The sequence below is a fragment of the Bufo gargarizans genome, chromosome 3 (genome assembly GCF_014858855.1).
Source record: "Bufo gargarizans isolate SCDJY-AF-19 chromosome 3, ASM1485885v1, whole genome shotgun sequence".
Lineage (NCBI taxonomy): Eukaryota > Metazoa > Chordata > Amphibia > Anura > Bufonidae > Bufo > Bufo gargarizans.
This window is the reverse complement of record NC_058082.1, coordinates 302,600,712-302,619,242: the sequence shown is the minus strand read 5'-3', so window position 1 is coordinate 302,619,242 and position 18,531 is coordinate 302,600,712. Positions and strand designations below refer to the sequence as shown.

At 43.0% G+C, this 18,531-nt stretch overlaps 1 protein-coding gene across 3 annotated transcripts in view; it reads left to right on the top strand.

Moving 5' to 3' along the window:
- The window catches only part of KCNQ4 (potassium voltage-gated channel subfamily Q member 4), a 193,683-nt gene that overhangs the window by 142,777 nt on the left and 32,375 nt on the right, over positions 1-18,531 (top strand). For 2 of the 3 annotated variants that reach the window (XM_044286669.1, XM_044286670.1), the window contains exons 9-10: positions 4,496-4,636; positions 17,580-17,797. In XM_044286669.1, the coding sequence (XP_044142604.1) occupies positions 4,496-4,636; positions 17,580-17,797 (359 nt within the window). Of the gene's footprint in view, positions 1-4,495; positions 4,637-5,806; positions 5,852-17,579; positions 17,798-18,531 lie in introns of all 3 variants that reach the window. The other variant, XM_044286671.1, reaches the window with a different exon arrangement.

Genomic DNA, 18,531 nt, shown 5'->3' with positions numbered 1-18,531 from the left:
CCCTTTAAGCCCCTGTTACACAGCACGATATTCTGGACAATTACTGGGAACAAGTGTTCATAGGAATGCTCATTCCTGATATCTGGCCTGTATAATCGTGCTTTCAATAAACAAGGAATCACTCGTTTGTCAGCTGATTTGCATATTTTATCAGGACGAAAGATGTACAATAATTGTCAGCACATCTCCCTGTGTAATAAGGGATGGGCTACCAATAATCAATAAAACTAAGTGAAGGAGGAATGACCGTGGTAGTGATCATTCCTTCCCACTCACTTTGCATTGGCTTATGTAATAGGCCGATGCAAATGAGCGCCGATCAACATTAATTATTTGTGGCCCCTTGAAATGGAACAATGTGGCCCTCAGACCAAAAAAGGTTGTGCACCCCTGATATAGTACATGACAATACCTTCCTCACAAAGCTAGAACCAGCCCTGTACCTCACATGGAACCAGAGATCTCCCCATTCATTGTTCCAATTATTCTGCTAGGTTTATTTCAGCCTGGCAGCTCAGGGGGCATGACTTTTTCTGCTGTTGCTCTCTCTCTGTAATTGCCACAGTGTCTAAAAGAAGATATGAATGGGGACAGTTGAAGAATTTAAACTGAGCATGTGCGACCACCTCAGTGAGGTAGACAAGAAATAAGAAAAAGAACAAACAGCAGGTGGCATCATACAGATACAGTTTATTGAAGAACTCAGTGGCTATACTAAATTTTTTATGCCATGCAATTACAAACGTGTGCAGATCCAGGTGCTGGTTTGAAATGATTGAATATTTTTTGTAGGTCAACCCCTTTCATATATATCACTATAAGATCCTCTGTCATTTTAAATGTACCATATTCCAAAAAAAAATCTTCATCTTATTGTCTGAAGTAGTGATAAAATGCTCAGTCATAAAGAGAACTGTGCACACAGCATTCATTCATTAATTTACCAACTACTATCTTAACCCACCAGGCAATAAAATATTAAGCCCACTCCTACCTAGACTACCAAGGAATTGGGAATTACTACAGACCACCAGCAATTCAAATATGTATTCACTACCCTAGACCACCAGACCTATGACATAAACTCATCTGCTACCTTAGGCTACTTTCACACTAGCGGCACGGACCTCCGGCAGGCTGTTCCGTCGAGTGAACAGCCTGTGGGATCCGTCCTGCCGCTAATGACTGTGTGCACTCGGACAGCCGCTCTATCCCCATTGACTATAATGGGGGCGGGGGCAGAATTACGGCGAGGCAGGGCACGGCGAGAGGCTGTCGGAATAAAACTACGACATGTCCGACATTTATTCCGACAGCCTCTCGACGGAACTCCGCCCCCATTATAGTCAATTGGGACGGAGCGGCAGTCCAGAGGCACACGATCACTAGCAGCAGGACGGATCCGACAGGCTGTTCACCCGACGGAACAGCCTGCCAGAGGTCCGCGCCGCTAGTGTCAAAGTAGCCTTAAACCACCAGGGAGGGTCTAAATAAGTCTTAAGTATTTTTCCTTTATTTTCTGTGGTCTAAAATGGGATGCATCTTATAGATTAGTGCATTTTATAGTTGAAAGATTTGGCACACAAGTTGCTAATATTAGGCCCCTTTCACACGGGTGAGTTTTCCGCGTGGGTGCGATGCGTTAAGTGAACGCATTGCACCTGCACTGAATCGGACCCATTCATTTCTCTGGGGCTGTGCACATGAGTGGTGATTTTCACGCATCACTTGTGCGTTCCGCGAAAATCGCTGCAAGCTCTATTTTGAGCGTTTTTCCCGCAATGCAGGCCCCATAGAAGTTAATAGGGCTGCGTGAAAATCGCAAGCATCCGCAAGCAAGTGCGGATGCGGTGCGACTTTCACGTACGGTTGCTAGGAGACGATCGGGATGGAGACCCGATCATTATTATTTTCCCTTATAACATGGTTATAAGGGAAAATAATAGCATTCTGGATACAGAATGCATAATAAAATAGCGCTGGAGGGGTTTAAAAAAAAAATATATATAATTTAACTCACCTTAATCCACTTGTTCGCGCAGCCGGCATCTCTTCTGTCTTCATCTGTGAGGAAAAGGACCTTTGATGACGTCACTGCGATCATCACATGGTCAGTCACATGATCCATCACCATGGTAAAAGATCATGTGATGAGCGCAGTGATGTCATCAAAGGTCCTATTCCTCAAAGAAGAAGACAGAAGAGATGCCGGCTGCGCGAACAAGTGGATTAAGGTGAGTTAAATTATATTATTATTTTTTTAACCCCTTCAGCCCTATTGTACTATGCATTCTGTATTCAGAACGCTATTCTTTTCCCTTATAACCATGTTATAAGGGGAAATAATACTATCTACACAACCTTGAACCCAAACCTGAACTTCTGTAAAGAAGTTCGGGTCTGGGCATTACATTCAGGTTTTTATCACGAGCATGCATAACGCATTGCACCCGCGCGATAAAAACTGAACAACTGAACGCAATCCCAGTCAAAACTGACTGCAATTGGGTACCTACTCGCGCGGGTTTGCCGCAATGTATCCGGACCTTATCCGGACACGCTCGTGTGAAAGAGGCCTTACCGCTGCATATCAAAACCAAGTGAAATGGCAACAAATATGGAATATACTTTGAGCATTCAGTGACTGTTTAGGCAGCAGCTCAAAATGATCTGTAAGTGAAGGGATAATTACCTGCTATGTATTGTTTGACTGCTTTTAACTCAGCTCCATTAGGACAAAGCTTTGAACTATGGCTTCAGCTTAGTTACAGTGCCTACAGGGAGTCTAAGGTAGTCTAAGACACACCTCCTGTCTAATCATTGGTTCAGGGCTGCTGCTCTCTACCTCCCCTGCGGTTCTGCCTCTTCGGATTGGCTGCTGTGTATAAGTACAAGTCTATCACAGGCTCAACAGGACGTCCATGTATGGAGAACCATTCCATTACAGCAAAAGAAGAATGATTATAAAGTACACTCTGTGGATTTCACAATCAAAGCACTGAACAAGTGTTTCTTTCAGGACCCACAAGTTGCACTGCTCTAGCTTACAATGAAATACAGGGTGGGCCATTTATATGGATGCACCTTAATAAAATGGGAATGGTTGGTGATATTAATTTCCTGTTTGTGGCACATTAGTATATGTGAGGGGGGGAAACTTTTCAAGATGGGTGGTGACCATGGCGGCCATTTTGAATCCAACTTTAGTTTTTTCAATAGGAAGAGGGTCATGTGACACATCAAACTTATTGGGAATTTCACAAGAAAAACAATGGTGCTTGGTTTTAACGTAACTTTATTCTTTCATGAGTTATTTACAAGTTTCTGACCACTTATAAAATGTGTTCAATGTGCTGCCCATTGTGTTGGATTGTCAATGCAACCCTCTTCTCCCACTCTTCACACACTGATAGCAACACCGCAGGAGAAATGCTAGCACAGGCTTCCAGTATCCGTAGTTTCAGGTCCTGCACATCTTGTATCTTCACAGCATAGACAATTGCCTTCAGAAGAACCCAAAGATAAAAGTCTAAAGGGGTCAGATAGGGAGACCTTGGGGGCCATTCAACTCGCCCACGACGACCAATCCACTTTCCAGGAAACTGTTCATCTAGGAATGCTCGGACCTGACACCCATAATGTGGTGTGCACCATCTTGCTGGAAAAACTCAGGGAACGTGCCAGCTTCAGTGCATAAAGAGGGAAACACATCATCATGTAGCAATTTCAGTGCGCCGATCTGGGTCATCCTCGTTGAGATGCTGCAGTAGCTGGAGTTTGTAAGGGTGGCATTTGTGAATAGCTAATATCTGCCGAAGGGATGTTCGACTAATGCCACTCTCCAGCGAGTGCTACGCTGTGGGCTCTTGCTGAATGAAGCTAGGACAGCCACTGATGTTTCTTCATTAGTGACAGATTTCATGCGTCCACATTTTGGCAAATCCAACACTGAACCAGTTTCTCGAAACTTAGCAAGCAGTTTGCTAACTGTAGCATGGGAGATGGGTGGTCTCGTAGGCTCTAAATCTGCTGCAATGACCCGGTTACTGCGTTCACCAGACATCAACACAATTTCTATCCGCTCCGCATGTGTTAACCTCGGTGACATGTCAATGGCTGTAAACCAAGAGAAACTTGTAAATAACTCATGAAAAAATAAAGTTACGTTAAAACCAAGCACACCATTGTTTTTGTTGTGAAATTCCCAATAAGTTTGATGTGTCACATTACCCTCTTCCTATTGAAAAAACAAAAGTTGGATTCAAAATGGCCGCCATGGTCACCACCCATCTTGAAAAGTTTCGCCCCTCACATATACTAATGTGCCACAAACAGTTAATATCACCAAACATTCCCATTTTATTAAGGTGTATCCATATAAATGGCCCACCCTGTACAATGGGACACTAATGAAATTATATTGTCTGCGTTCCTCTCCTTCTTCAAAGATTCCCTTCAAAGATGTAATCTGCTATTGTATATTTGACCCCTTCAGAGAGCTGCTTCTTTTGTTTGATACCTGGCATCGAACCCGTAGCCGAAATGGAGGGGTTAGGCACTGTCAGGGGTCTCCTCGATATCACCCAGTCTCCCCTGCTCTGAAATCTGCAGCACCCCCTTTCTGTACTGGGGAAAGGTAGGGGTCCCTGCCAGTGTTAATGAGCCCCATGTTCGTCAAAGTGTCTGTCAGGGCAGAGGGGCCTGCAAAAGTGTAGCGCAATGCCTATGTGCGAGATGTATGAGTGTCATATGCATGCCCTTAGACATGCCCGATACAATTTATAGAGCTGTGAAATGTATATTTGGATAATACAGCACAACCAAATTGTATTTATTAATATATTGTGTAATCCTGCACAAACTCTTACATGCAGAAGAAAAGATTACACAACTCAACACCCTAGATATCCACCGTATGTACTATTCTAGACTGGTAAACATGACATCTACTCTTTACATGACTTAGGCTATATTCACATGACAAAGAAACAACCGTTGAAAACGGTTGAAGTGTCAGTTTTACATGGCCATTACGCATCCCTGTGTCATATTTTTGTATCCATTTCCTGGCCATCTAACCTTTTTTTATCCGTTTTAATGGCTATTAAAAAAACTGATGAACTTTACTGACCTTTTTTCCCCAACCCCTCAAAAACACCCACATTTTCTGACAGCCAGTATGCAGAAAACAGCGCTCACACTTTTTACTGCCGTGTGAATATAGCCTTGCAATATCCTCTCCACATGTAGGGTAAGTGTAGGTATTGCATCTAGAAGGTATGCATACCATACAGGTCAGCCAGGCTGTAGTCCATTATACATGGTGATGTGTATGTGACCGGCATTGCATACATCTACACATGCCCTTGCCAGCCCCTCTGACTCTGAAATGTTTAGTGTCCTATGTGTTTGCTTGTAACTGTCAGCCTCATTTTTGTGAATGTCACTTATCTTTTCTCCCTATCATCACTAATTTCACTTTGCAACCCTTGTTTTTTCACCCTCAACTTCTATAGATGTGTGGAGTTTGAGGACAGGGATTTGTTTCTTAGGCTGCCTTTCTTTCTTCAGTATCCTCAGGATTCTTCCTTGCCTCCATGCTTCCTATCAGACTTGTAGGTACAGGAGGACAGTGATGTTGGAGTAAAATGTTATAAAATAGTTCTGCATTGGTACAGGATTGCCTTCTCTCTCATGTATCCCGAAAAGTAAATGTTGGTACTTTAACCTAAAACCTTATTAGCCACAACTGTCTTCATTTGTCAGACTGGATTATGTGTAACAGTAACCCATGGCCTCTTTACAGTAATAAGCGGAGTTTCTTTCGCCTGTACGCTGCCTGGAAGCCCAGGTATTTACCTATTGGAATGGGATGATCTGCATGCGTGTGTCTGAATTGTGCAGACAGTAGTCCAGCCTGCTTTACCAAAATTACAGAAAAGAGAGTTTCTGTGTATTAGAATAATGAGCGTGCATGAAACGTCCTGACAAAGACTCGTAGACATTTACATATTCCCAGCTGTGTCAGGGCAAAGACCCCTACTCTGATTTATGCTGAGTTCCAAATTAGTATGGCAAATAGGTAACAAGTACTTATTAGAATTGAATGACACAAACATCAAGGTTGTATCTAAACAAGTCTCGGTTTATTACTTATGGAAAGCAAATACTTATACCACATTGGGGCTAGTTCCAGTTATATACCCACACACTTTACATGAAAGTCATGAAACATCTGGACATATAGAAATGCTTATGAAGCAGAAGGTATAAATGTCAGTTAATCGCAGACTTTCTATACAAAAACGAGACAAACATTTATTAGAATAGAGGAAGTAGATATAGCACACCAAGCAGTTTCCTTTTCTCGAGAATAGCAAAGGTGGGGGCTAAATTACACCTTCCCTTGTCTGCAGACACACACAAAATTCACTGATCTCTCAACTTCAAAAAAGGTCTTACAATGTAAAATGGTCAATGTAGACACAAAGATGGAGTCTCATCGCTCACATCTCCCCAATTTGAGACCTGGCCGGACGTACCCCAGATGTTCTACCTCATAGATGAAATACGGATGTAGTAGAGTTAACAATAATGATTTATGAGTTGTGTCATCTAAACTAAATGCGTTAAGCAAAAACCTACAATTGCTTTTAAATGGCTTTTGTCTCAAAATAACGCAATGAGTTTAGAAATTTGAGTTAAGAGCTTGAGTGCTAACCCTGCTACATCTGTACACTGCCTGTCCAAAAAAAAAGTCGCCACCAAAAAATAAAGGTCACACACTCTAATATTTCGTCGGACCGCCTTTAGCTTTGATTATGGCGCACATTCGCTGTGGCATTGTTTCGATAAGCTTCTGCAATGTTACAAGATTTATTTCCATCCAGTGGTAGAGTCTGACCGCTGCGCAAAGCCTTCTCCAGCACATCCCAAAGATTCTCATTGGGGTTAAGGTCTGGACTCTGTGGTGGCCAATCTATGTGTGAAAATGATGTCTCATGCTCCCTGAACTCTTTCACAATTTGAGCCCGATGTATCCTGGCATTGTCATCTTGGAATATGCCCGTGCCATCAGGGAAGAAAAAATCCATTGATGGAATAACCTGGTCATTCAGTATGTTTAGGTAGTCAGCTGACCTCATTCTTGGAGCACATACTGTTGCTGAACCTAGAACTGACCAACTGCAGCAACCCCAGATCATAGCACTGACCCCACAGGCTTGTACAGTAGGCACTAGGCATAATGGGTGCATCACTTCATCTGCCTCTCTTCTTACCCTGTTGCGCCCATCACTCTGGAACAGGGTAAATCTGGACTCATCAGACCACATGACCTTCTTCCATTGCTCCAGAGTCCAATCTTTATGCTCCCTAGCAAATTGAAGCCTTTTTTTCTGGTTTGCCTCACTGATTAGTGGTTTTCTTACGGCTACACAGCTGTTCAGTCCCAATCCCTTGAGTTCCCTTTGTATTGTGCATGTGGAAATGCTCCTACTTTGACTATTAAACATAGCCCTGAGTTCTACTGTTGTTTTTCTTCAATTTTATTTCACCAAACGTTTAAGTGATCGCCGATCACGATCATTCAGGATTTTTTTCCCGCCACATTTCTTCCTCGAATACGATGGGTCCCACTATCCTTACAGTTTTTAATAATGCGTTAGACAGTTCTCAACCCAATTTTAGTAGTTTCTGCAATCTCCTTAGATGTTTTCTCTGCTTGATGCATGCCAATGATTTGACCCTTTTCAAACAGACTAACATCTTTTCGACGACCACAAGATTTGTCTTTCGAAATGGTTGTTTAAGAAATCAGAAGCAACTCATTGCACCAGTTGGGGTTAAATAACTTGTTGCCGGCTAAAAGATAATCATCATAACTATTTGCTTAGTTAAATCCAGGTGGCGACTTTTTTTTTTTGGACAGGCAATGTATACATGTAGCCGTGCGAAGTTCAGTTGACCCCTGAGCTCATTCATAGTCTTACTACGGAATTGGTAAAAAGTTACTTCTGTCTGCAGTCTTTTCAAGCAGTCTTCTAATACATGACGGAATACAATATACCACTATTACAAGCAAGATTATAACAACAATCACTGAACTCTGGCTCAGGACAACATGGAGTCCTGATCCAAACAGGTATACAAATATTCAAGATGGACCCTTCATCTTTGAGACATCTGTGGACTGTCACCGCCCTGAAGTACTTCAGAACAAGCTAATCCTATTCTGCCCTTTGGGATCCCTTCCAGGGGTGGAACAGTACTACAGATACTCTCAATATTATCAATATTGTTTCTTCTTCTTCTTACAAACTTTATTAATACACATAATCATAAGCTTAATTACAATGTAAATGACTAATACAGGTCCTTCTAAAAAAAATTAGCATATTGTGATAAAGTTCATTATTTTTTGTAATGTACTGATAAACATTAGACTTTCATATATTTTAGATTCATTACACACAACTGAAGTAGTTCAAGCCTTTTATTGTTTTAATATTGATGATTTTGGCATACAGCTCATGAAAACCCCAAATTCCTATCTAAAAAAATTAGCATATTTCATCCGACCAATAAAAGAAAAGTGTTTTTAATACAAAAAAAGTCAACCTTCAAATAATTATGTTCAGTTATGCACTCAATACTTGGTTGGGAATCCTTTTGCAGAAATGACTGCTTCAATGCGGCGTGGCATGGAGGCAATCAGCCTGTGGCACTGCTGAGGTGTTATGGAGGCCCAGGATGCTTCGATAGCAGCCTTAAGCTCACTCAGAGTGTTAGGTCTTGCGTCTCTCAACTTTCTCTTCCCAATATCCCACAGATTCTCTATGGGGTTCAGGTCAGGAGAGTTGGCAGGCCAATTTAGCACAGTAATACCATGGTCAGTAAACCATTTACCAGTGGTTTTGGCACTGTGAGCAGGTGCCAGGTCGTGCTGAAAAATGAAATCTTCATCTCCATAAAGCTTTTCAGCAGATGGAAGCATGAAGTGCTCCAAAATCTCCTGATAGCTAGTTGCATTGACCCTGCCCTTGATAAAACATAGTGGACCAACACCAGCAGCTGACATGGCACCCCAGACCATCACTGACTGTGGGTACTTGACACTGGACTTCAGGCATTTTGGCATTTCCCTCTCCCCAGTCTTCCTCCAGACCCTGGCACCTTGATTTCCGAATGACATACAAAATTTGCTTTCATCCGAAAAAAGTACTTTGGACCACTGAGCAACAGTCCAGTGCTGCTTCTCTGTATCCCAGGTCAGGCGCTTCTGCCGCTGTTTCTGGTTCAAAAGTGGCTTGATCCTGGGGAATGCGGCACCTGTAGCCCATTTCCTGCACACGCCTGTACACGGTGGCTTTGGATGTTTCTACTCCAGACTCAGTCCACTGCTTCCGCAGGTCCCCCAAGGTCTGGAATCGGTCCTTCTCCACAATATTCCTTAAGGCTGGGAGTTTTTAAAAGCCTCAGGAATCTTTTGCAGGTGTTTAGAGTTAATTAGTTGATTGAGATGATTAGGTTAATAGCTCGTTTAGAGAACCTTTTCATGATATGCTAATTTTTTTAGATAGGAATTTGGGGTTTTCATGAGCTGTATGCCAAAATCATCAATATTAAAACAATAAAAGGCTTGAACTACTTCAGTTGTGTGTAATGAATCTAAAATATATGAAAGTCTAATGTTTATCAGTACATTACAGAAAATAATGAACTTTATCACAATATGCTAATTTTTTTAGAAGGACCTGTATAATTAGCACTACTTGTACTACTGTTTGAAAAAGCCCTATTGGCAGAATTGAGAAAGGAATAGGTGTCTCCCCACCATGAGTCTTTGCACTATTTTCCTGTAACCATTTGTCTCTCATGGTTTTCACCTTTTCTTTTCCAGCTTTTACCTTGGGGATCTATATAATGGCAACAAGTAGGTCCTACAACCTGACACATACCTCCCTCCTTTGCTGTCAGGTAGTCTAAAACCAAGGTGTGTTGATTAGTGACAATGATTATCTGATTCTGGACAATGTTAGAGGCGTTCATGAGTTTTAACACCTCCCATATCTAATCATCCAAATAATCAGTTGCCACTACTAGCTTTTCCCACATCTGCATTACCATGGGGTACAAGAACAAGGTACTGAAGAACTTATTGGTGATTCTCATCTCTACTATGTGAGGTTTACCATTTGGTCTGGGTGTATTGTCCTTGGCTCTTCAATAAAGAGTATGTTTAGGTACAGCGTTTATATCTAAGTCGGAATGGGGTATTATAAAGGTTGCAAGAGTAAGTCGGGCAACCACTTGTATGTCTTATGCCCACAGACTAGGAATATACTTTCTGGGACTGCAACCACCGTACTATTAAACAACTGAGTTATCAATTTGGCCAGTAGGACACCTGCTGCCAGTTTTGATCCCTTTTCCTGACTCTCTGAGGAGCTAGAGGTTATTCCAATAATTAAATCAACTAAAGTACGGTTGCTGCGGGTCTGATTCCCACCCTTTTACAGGCTCTACACCAACACCAGGCTGTTCAGGTTAGAGTCATTGCAGCTGAATTTGTCTAAAAAAACATACCTATCGACTGTATCTGGAAACAATAACAGTGTGACCAACTTGCAAAGCATGACACATTGCACCACATGTTCTCGTTCCAGAGGGTAGAGCTATAATCAACTGGTGGCCCTGATCTGTTTACCATGAGCCAGGGGGGCTCAGCCCATCCTGCAATAGGTAAGGGTACCTCCTTGTTTTTTAGTTGTGGACTTAACCTGCTTCATGCCTCTGAAAAAGATAGTAGAGTTGGCCAGTTTAGTCAATTCAGAAAAACTGAGGGGCACGGCAAAATAGGGCATACTGACTGAACTCGCAGGACTGTGAGCACAGATCCAACAGTCTCTAAATTTTTTAATGTCATCCAGTCCTTCAAACAGCAACTGATGGTGCAGTTTCAAAGCATTGTCCCATTTATCATTCAGTGGACGAAACACTGCTGACACGCTCAAGGTAAGAGCCACTGCCAACAGAAGGACCCTCATCCTGTTGTTCCAAGACTTTCTTGCAGTGAGAAGCGTGGACCCAATTCGTCCTTCCTTCAACTTTTACAGCAGTCTCAGTCTTTAGTAAAACTTGGAAAGGACCATCAAATCTGGGCTCAAATGTCTTTCTCACATGCCTTTTTATGACAACCCAATCACCAGCCACCCTTCCACTGAGTCTGGATCTGGAATGGAAGCAAACACTTGTTTATGATTGTGCTCCAACCTGTGGCTGGGGGCCTTTATGTAACTGACCATGCTGTCAGTCTGGAGCTGAGACTGTTGAGGAAAATACAGTCCTAGTCTGGGCACAGATGCAAATAATATCTCAAAAGGGGATAAACCAGGCCTTTTTCCAGGGGTGGTTCTGATGGAGTACAGGGCCAGTAGGAGGCACTCTGTCCAGGGCCTTCCAGTCTCTCATGGCCTTCTGGATTTATAGTTTTATTGTGCCATTCAATCTTTCGACACAGCCGCTGCTTTGGGGGTGAAAGGCCATGTGGGAAGCCTGAGTGACTCCCAGAGCTCCCATTATCTCCCTCATCACCTCCTCAGTGAAATGGCTTCCTCTGTCTGATTCTATGATGTCTGGAATCCTGCAGACAAGTTCACTGACCAATTTCTTTGCTGTATTCTTAGCATTTGCAGACGATACTGGGTAGGCTTCCAGCCATCCTGAAAAGAGATCAACGAACACAAGCACATACTCGTATACTCACACTTTTAGTAGTTGTATATAATCTATCTGCAATCTCTAAAACTGGTAAAATGGCCTGGGTGTGTGTTTCTTGGGTGTTTTTACTACCTGTCCTGGGTTATTCAGAGCACAGCTCATGCAACCCTGTACAAACCTGCTGGCAGTTGTGGAGAAACCCGTGCAATTCATTTCTTCAGCACAGTGTCCACCATTGGCCCTTTGGCCAGGTGTGTGGGCCTCTTGTGCCATCATAGGGTAGATATCCCTGGGGAGGCAGATTTTACCTGAGACCTCCCAGAGACCTTGCTCATTTATGGCTGTTCCTTTTTGTACCCAAGAATCTCTCTCTTTCATCTGCCTGTGCAGACAGTTTAACCAGCACATCTTCAGACATGTGGTGCGCCTTCAGGATGCTGACAGGGATGACCTCTCGGAGTTCCAAGGCTTCAATGCCGCCTGAAATCGGCCATTCTCACCCATGTATCTGCTGCCATCTACAAAAAAAGTCAAGATCTGGATTAGACAAAGGTTGATCGTGTACATGAGAAGATCCAGACGTTTCTTGTTGCATCAATTGTACACAGTCATGTGAATCTGTAATGGGGAGCAACGTTGCAGGATTCAGAATCGTGCATCTTTTGAATGTAATTGAGTCAGGTATAAGGAGGCAGCACTGCAATTTAAGTTGACGGGCCATTGATATGTGCTTTTGCTGTACTTGACTGAGGATTCCTTGAGTGTCAATGTCATGAGTCTGTACCATCAGGGGGTAATCAAGCACAATTTCTGATGCTTTTTTAACCATGAGTTTCACTGCCGCGACCGCCCTGACACAGGAAGGGGTGCCGCGCGCTACAGGATCTAATCTGGCAGAAAAGTAGGCAACCGGACGCCTGCCTGTCTCCATGTTTCTGTGTCAGGACTGAGGTTCTATGGCCACTCAGATCTGAGCAGAATAGATTAAAAGGCTGGTCATAGTTGGGTATGCCCAGTGCAGGTGCAAATTTTAGGTTGTAAAAAGACTCTTCTGCCTGGTCACTGAGAGAAAAAGGTTCAGTACTCAGGCAGTCATACAAAGGCTGCATCAACATGGATGCATTTTGAATCCAAGGTCTGCAATAAAACACCAGTCCCAAAAACATTCAGAATTTTGGTAACCACCAGGACCTCCATTTGAACATATTGTTCAATCTGCTCGGTGACAGGCTGTTCTTGTGCGTGACTCAGAGGATACTGGAGGACCCGAGGTGGACTGCACCCGGGTTTCAAATGAACCATGAAAAGAGTGACATCCAATCTACCAATATCAGTTTTACCCTTTGCCCACAATTTGTCGGGGACTGGCTGCAGGTCCTGCTCCAATTGTACCACACAGAATGTTTGGTCCGACTCCAGGTGTAAAGTTAGAACCCAGGTTAAAACATCATCAGGGGTGTCAATATCTACGTACATGTGTGGTACCATCCTCATTAAAGTGAATATGAGCCCCAGTGCCTGGAGGACATCAGTACCCGGCAAATTGAATGGGATACTTTCTTTTCCTAACAACTGAGTCACCACTGTACTATCTTTTCAACTTCATCTGTATAGTTTCAGGAACAAAAACAACTTCCCCCGTGAACCCTGAGGCAGGTACACATTGTCCACAATCTGGATTAATTATGGTTTTGGTTGCTCCCGTGTCAACTAAAAAGGGAACCTGCTGATTGCCCACCTGAACTGGTATTTCGATCCGACAACCTTCGGTCATCGTGGTCATGGCAGATAAGGACACGGGGTTGCCAACTTCCTATTGTGAGGTCACCGGACCAGGGGTGTGCACTGAACCCTGGTTCTGTTAGTTCACTTGTTGTTCTTGAGGGGGTAACCGTCAATTTCTGCGTATGTGACCAGGTTTGCCACAATTGTAACATCTGAAGTCACCCCTCCTGTCTGGTCTGTCCCTGTTGACCAGACCATGCTCTCTGTTGTCCTTGTACCAAATTGATTTTTGAGGATTTGGTAGTGGACATGTCTAGTTCTAAACCCTTAGCAGCAGAAACTAACTGAGGTAGTGCTGTCACCTTACATTCAGGCTTACATGTCTTTAGTTTTGTCTGAAGGGCAGGTTTCAGTACCTCCATGAAAGCAGATGTCAGTATCTTCTGTCCCATAGGTCCAGTGGTATCCCAACCCATGTCTGTCCACACTGTCCGTAGTCTAGACTCAAATGCCACTACGTCTTCTTTAGTCTCCTGTACTACGTCTTTTCAACTACGGGCGCTGTCATCTTCCTTTGTCCTGGCCCATCTGCCAAAAATCCTGCAATATTTTATGCCCGATGCGTCGGCCTTTTTCCAGTTAGACCATGAGGACTGGTCAGTTTTTACCCTTTCAGCCAGTAACTGTTCTTTTAGAGGGTTATATGGTGATTCTCCCATTTTTAGGCCACTAAGTCGTTTAAGTCAGCCCATGTTGCCCTATATTTGGCTTGTATCTGTTGTAACATACAGTGGGCAGGCATAGGTCTTGTCAGTGGGTCAGGAATTCTACATAAAAATCCCATCTGATCCTTAGGACTCCAAGGTAAATATGACAGTATAGTATGTATTGTTGTTCATACTGACCTCTAACTGGTGGGGCTTGGGGAGTCTGATTGTCTGTCCCGTCTACTTTGTCTGCGGCCCCGTCAACTGGTGGTGGTGCTGGTGGTCGTGGAATAAAATTTGTTCTGATAGTCACTGGGTACAGGCCTGTCCGTGGTCTGGGCTTCGGTGACCCACAAACTCTACATGTCTCAGTCCAGTCAGAGTCCTGATTTCCACAAACACCACATGTCCAATATCCTGGGCCACCCGTGATCATCGGATAAGAGGGCGGTGGGGAACAGGGTACTGGACACTTTTTGTATTTCAGTCTGTCCACGTCATCCTTTTTCACATTGGTATCATAATACATATTTCCTCCAAATGCTACGCTTGGCCATTGCTCATTCTTCACTTTCTCTGGTGCCCGACACCAACATTCCACAACCTCCTCACATTCCTGATCCTTCATCCAACCACTATGTGTTCTTTTGAACCTTTCCCAAACTTCAGAATCTAAATTACCATGTTTCATACCCGCCTTCTGTAACACCTTCTCTGTCTTTTTCTTGTCTTGTTTTCCTTCTACATCTTCGACTATGTGTTTGGCTAATTTGTACCCCTTAGGTATACTCTGTGTATTGCCCATGTCTATGTGTTAAGAATTTTTCTACCGGACGTCTGAAATATCTAGTTGAAACTAAATTTCAACAACCATCTATCTGCTTCCTTATAGCCGATTTCCTCACTAATCTCCTGTTAGTGTATCAACTATATTACAGATAGGAAAACTCTATATTTTCTTAACACTTTCTCAGAGGACTCAAGGGTTCACTATTTCCTCTACGGGCATTTTCTGTGATACGATACAAAATCCAAACAACAACCAAGACATATATAACAACACCAATGACCAATTCAAATATTTCCCAAGACCAATCAAATTCCATATCTCAGCATAAATAGGTTCTTACCATAATAGGCTTGACCGTCAGTAAGACTTCAATAGACCCACTGCCTTAGACCCGGTTGAAGATACGGGAAACACAGATATATTGTGTAAGAATTAAGTTCTTACCTTACAGCTCTGCATATTTTATCTGTGAGTCCAGTTCTCCTCCCATTGTGGCCAGAACTGCAGGGTCAAGAGTCCACTGGTCAAGCCCCACGTTGGGCGCCAAAGAATTGTCAGGGCAATGACCCCTACTCTGATTTATACTGAGTTCCAAATTAGTATGGCAAATAGGTAACGAGTACTCATTAGAATTGAATGACACAAACATCAAGGTTGTAGCTAAACAAGTCTATGTTTATTACTTATGGAAAGCAAATACCCAGTGTATAACCAGTTCCGGTTATACACCCACACACTTTACATGAAAGTCATGAAACATCTGGACATATACAAATGCTTAAGAAGCAGAAGGTATAAATGTCAGTTAACCGCAGACTTTCTATACAAAAACGAGACAAACATTTATTAGAATAGAGGAAGTAGATATAGCACACCAAGCAGTTTCCATTTCTCGAGAATAGCAAGGTGGGGGCTAAATTACACCTTCCCTTGTCTGCAGACACACACAAAAGTCACTGATCTCTCAACTTCAAAAAAGGTCATGCAATGTAATATGGCTGCTGTAGACACAAAGATGGAGTCTCATCCCTCACACCTGCAGGAGATATCTTCTTCCAGTGTCTAAAATGTGCAGAGAGATCATTTGTAGCCATCATATTCTACCTGAATGCATCCATGTTCTTCGTTCCTGTGCAGAGCTGGCTATGTAAAAGTGCATTGAGTGTCCCTTAGGCTACTTTCACACTAGCGTTTTGGCTTTCTGTTTCTGAGATCCGTCATGGGCTCTCACAAGCGGTACAAAACGGAACAGTTTTGCCCTAAATCATTCTGAATGGAAAAGGATCCGCTCAGAATGCATCAGTTTGCCTCCGTTCAGTCTCCATTCAGCTCTGGAGGCGGACAACAAAACGCTGCCTGCAGTGTTTTGCTGTCCACCTGACGAAGCGGAGAAAATGGATCTGTCCCCATTGACTTACATTGTGTGCCAGAACGGATCAGTTTTCTCTGACACAATAGAAAACGGATCCGTCCCCCATTGACTTTCAGTGGTGTTCATGATGGATCCGTCATGGCTATAGAAGACTTTATACAACCGGATCCGTTCATGACAGATGCATGCGGTTGTATTATGGTAACGGAAGCATTTTTGCAGATACATGACGGATGCGCAAAAAACGCTAATGTAAAAGTAGCCTTATTTATCAGGAGCTGTCAATCCAGTTATACTAATACACAGGAGCCATTATTATGTCCTAGCTGATTGTGTCTCCCTAAATAATGTAATTTGCCTAATTTAACCCTCTGAGGGCCAGCACAAGCCATCCATGAATGGATAGGAAAATTGCGACTTTATCATACCAATACATTCCGCTGGTCCTCAAAGGTTTTAAATTTCTTATTCCTTTTCACTGCCATGAGAACATGGCAGACAAGGACTTTAAGAGTGTCGCTAAGATGTGTTTGCATGCAGATGATTTCCAAGGATCGCTGTAGAGGAATGAGGTGTGAAGGCCCGCAGTAGAGGAATGAGGTGTATAGGATCGCCTGACATAGCAGCATGTGTGTTGTAACGCACTCCACAAGGATTACTCCAGGAGAAATGGGTGCCGTATTCCAGGTGCTTTATCATTGAATCTGCAGACTGTCTTGGGGTTTTGGATGACATGGAATGTGGGGAGGCTAATGGCTTCTTAGACAGCTCTTAGCATGAATACTCAACATGGTGAGAAGAAATGTTTCCATGACAGTGGGATTGTCTCTTTACTACACATATTTTATATTAGCATTAGTCCATTCTGTCAAGTAAGTAGATATATTTATTGTATGACTCCAGAAACTGTATTGGAACTTTTTGTCCCCATGTTGAATGGTTTTATTTCATGTAGTTAACAAATGCATGGAGTCCTGATAGTCGTCAGCAGTTTCTTCTAGTTGGAGATTTATCTGCTAGAGGCAGGATATTCATTATGTGGCAATAACCTTATAAATTATCCCCTTGTTAAAGAAGTAACTTCCTCACAGACAGAATAGAGAATATCCCTTTATGCCGTCACTACGTGTCTCCCTTTCACCCAATTCACTTGCTTCTCTTTACCCCTTTCAAAACTTTCTAGCTTTTCATTCCTACATTTTCTTTGCCGGCTCCCACTTCATCAATTCTCATAGACTGTGTTATCTGCTCCTGTCCTTCCCAGTAATAAAGCAGGATTGAAAGATCGCATACGAGGAGCGGGTGCGCCAAGGCAGACCACACGGAGCAGACAGTACTTGGCTCCTCCAGAACGGACTTCCCCTGGGCCAGACCTGACCGCAGAAACTCCTAGTCCTACCAAAGTGCAGAAAAGTTGGAGCTTTAATGATCGTACAAGATTTCGGGCATCATTACGACTTAAACCAAAACCCCAAGCAGATGGTGAGTACAGATACATTAAAGAGTCCCTAAAACTAGTTTGCAGCTTTTCTAAATTTACTCTGCAATCAATTGCTTTACAGTCAAACTCTATTGCACAATACAGACTTTGGGGGAAATTTATCATAGACCATTGTTTTACTCTGGTCTGTGATATCCCCGTGTGCTGTGCTACTGCAGTCCATGCACCTAAACTGATATAGACACTATAGTAGATTTCAGTCTTCTCTTATGCCAGAACAAGCGTAAAAGAAAATAAATATGCGGGGGCCACTGTCCCCTTCCTTGCCTTACTTTTTTCCCTTCTCAGGAAAGTGGTGAGGGAGGTGGAAAAATGCCAATTGTGCAACATTATTTGCGCAAATGGCGTTAAAAGAGTCGCAAACACCGTCTTTGTAACTTTTTACACCAGAAAGCTTGCATGGGGGAATTATAAATTTTCCCCTTTATGTTTTTTGTCCTCTTAAATAGAGTCTGTCAGCAGGGTTGACCAAGCAGAACTGCTGACAGTACTAGGTATGGCTGGGGAGAGCAAGACACATATACTTTTTGTGGAACTTTTAGTATCAGTGGTGTAAATACTATGCCTGGTACTGCGTTGCTTCAATGTGATACACTCTCTGCATTGAGCTGCTTCACAGCCCCTTCCCTCTGCTATGAGTGACAGCTGTAGTGGTCTGTCACAGAGCAGAAGGGAGTGGCTGTAAAATAGCTTAAAGGGGTTTCACCATCTCAGA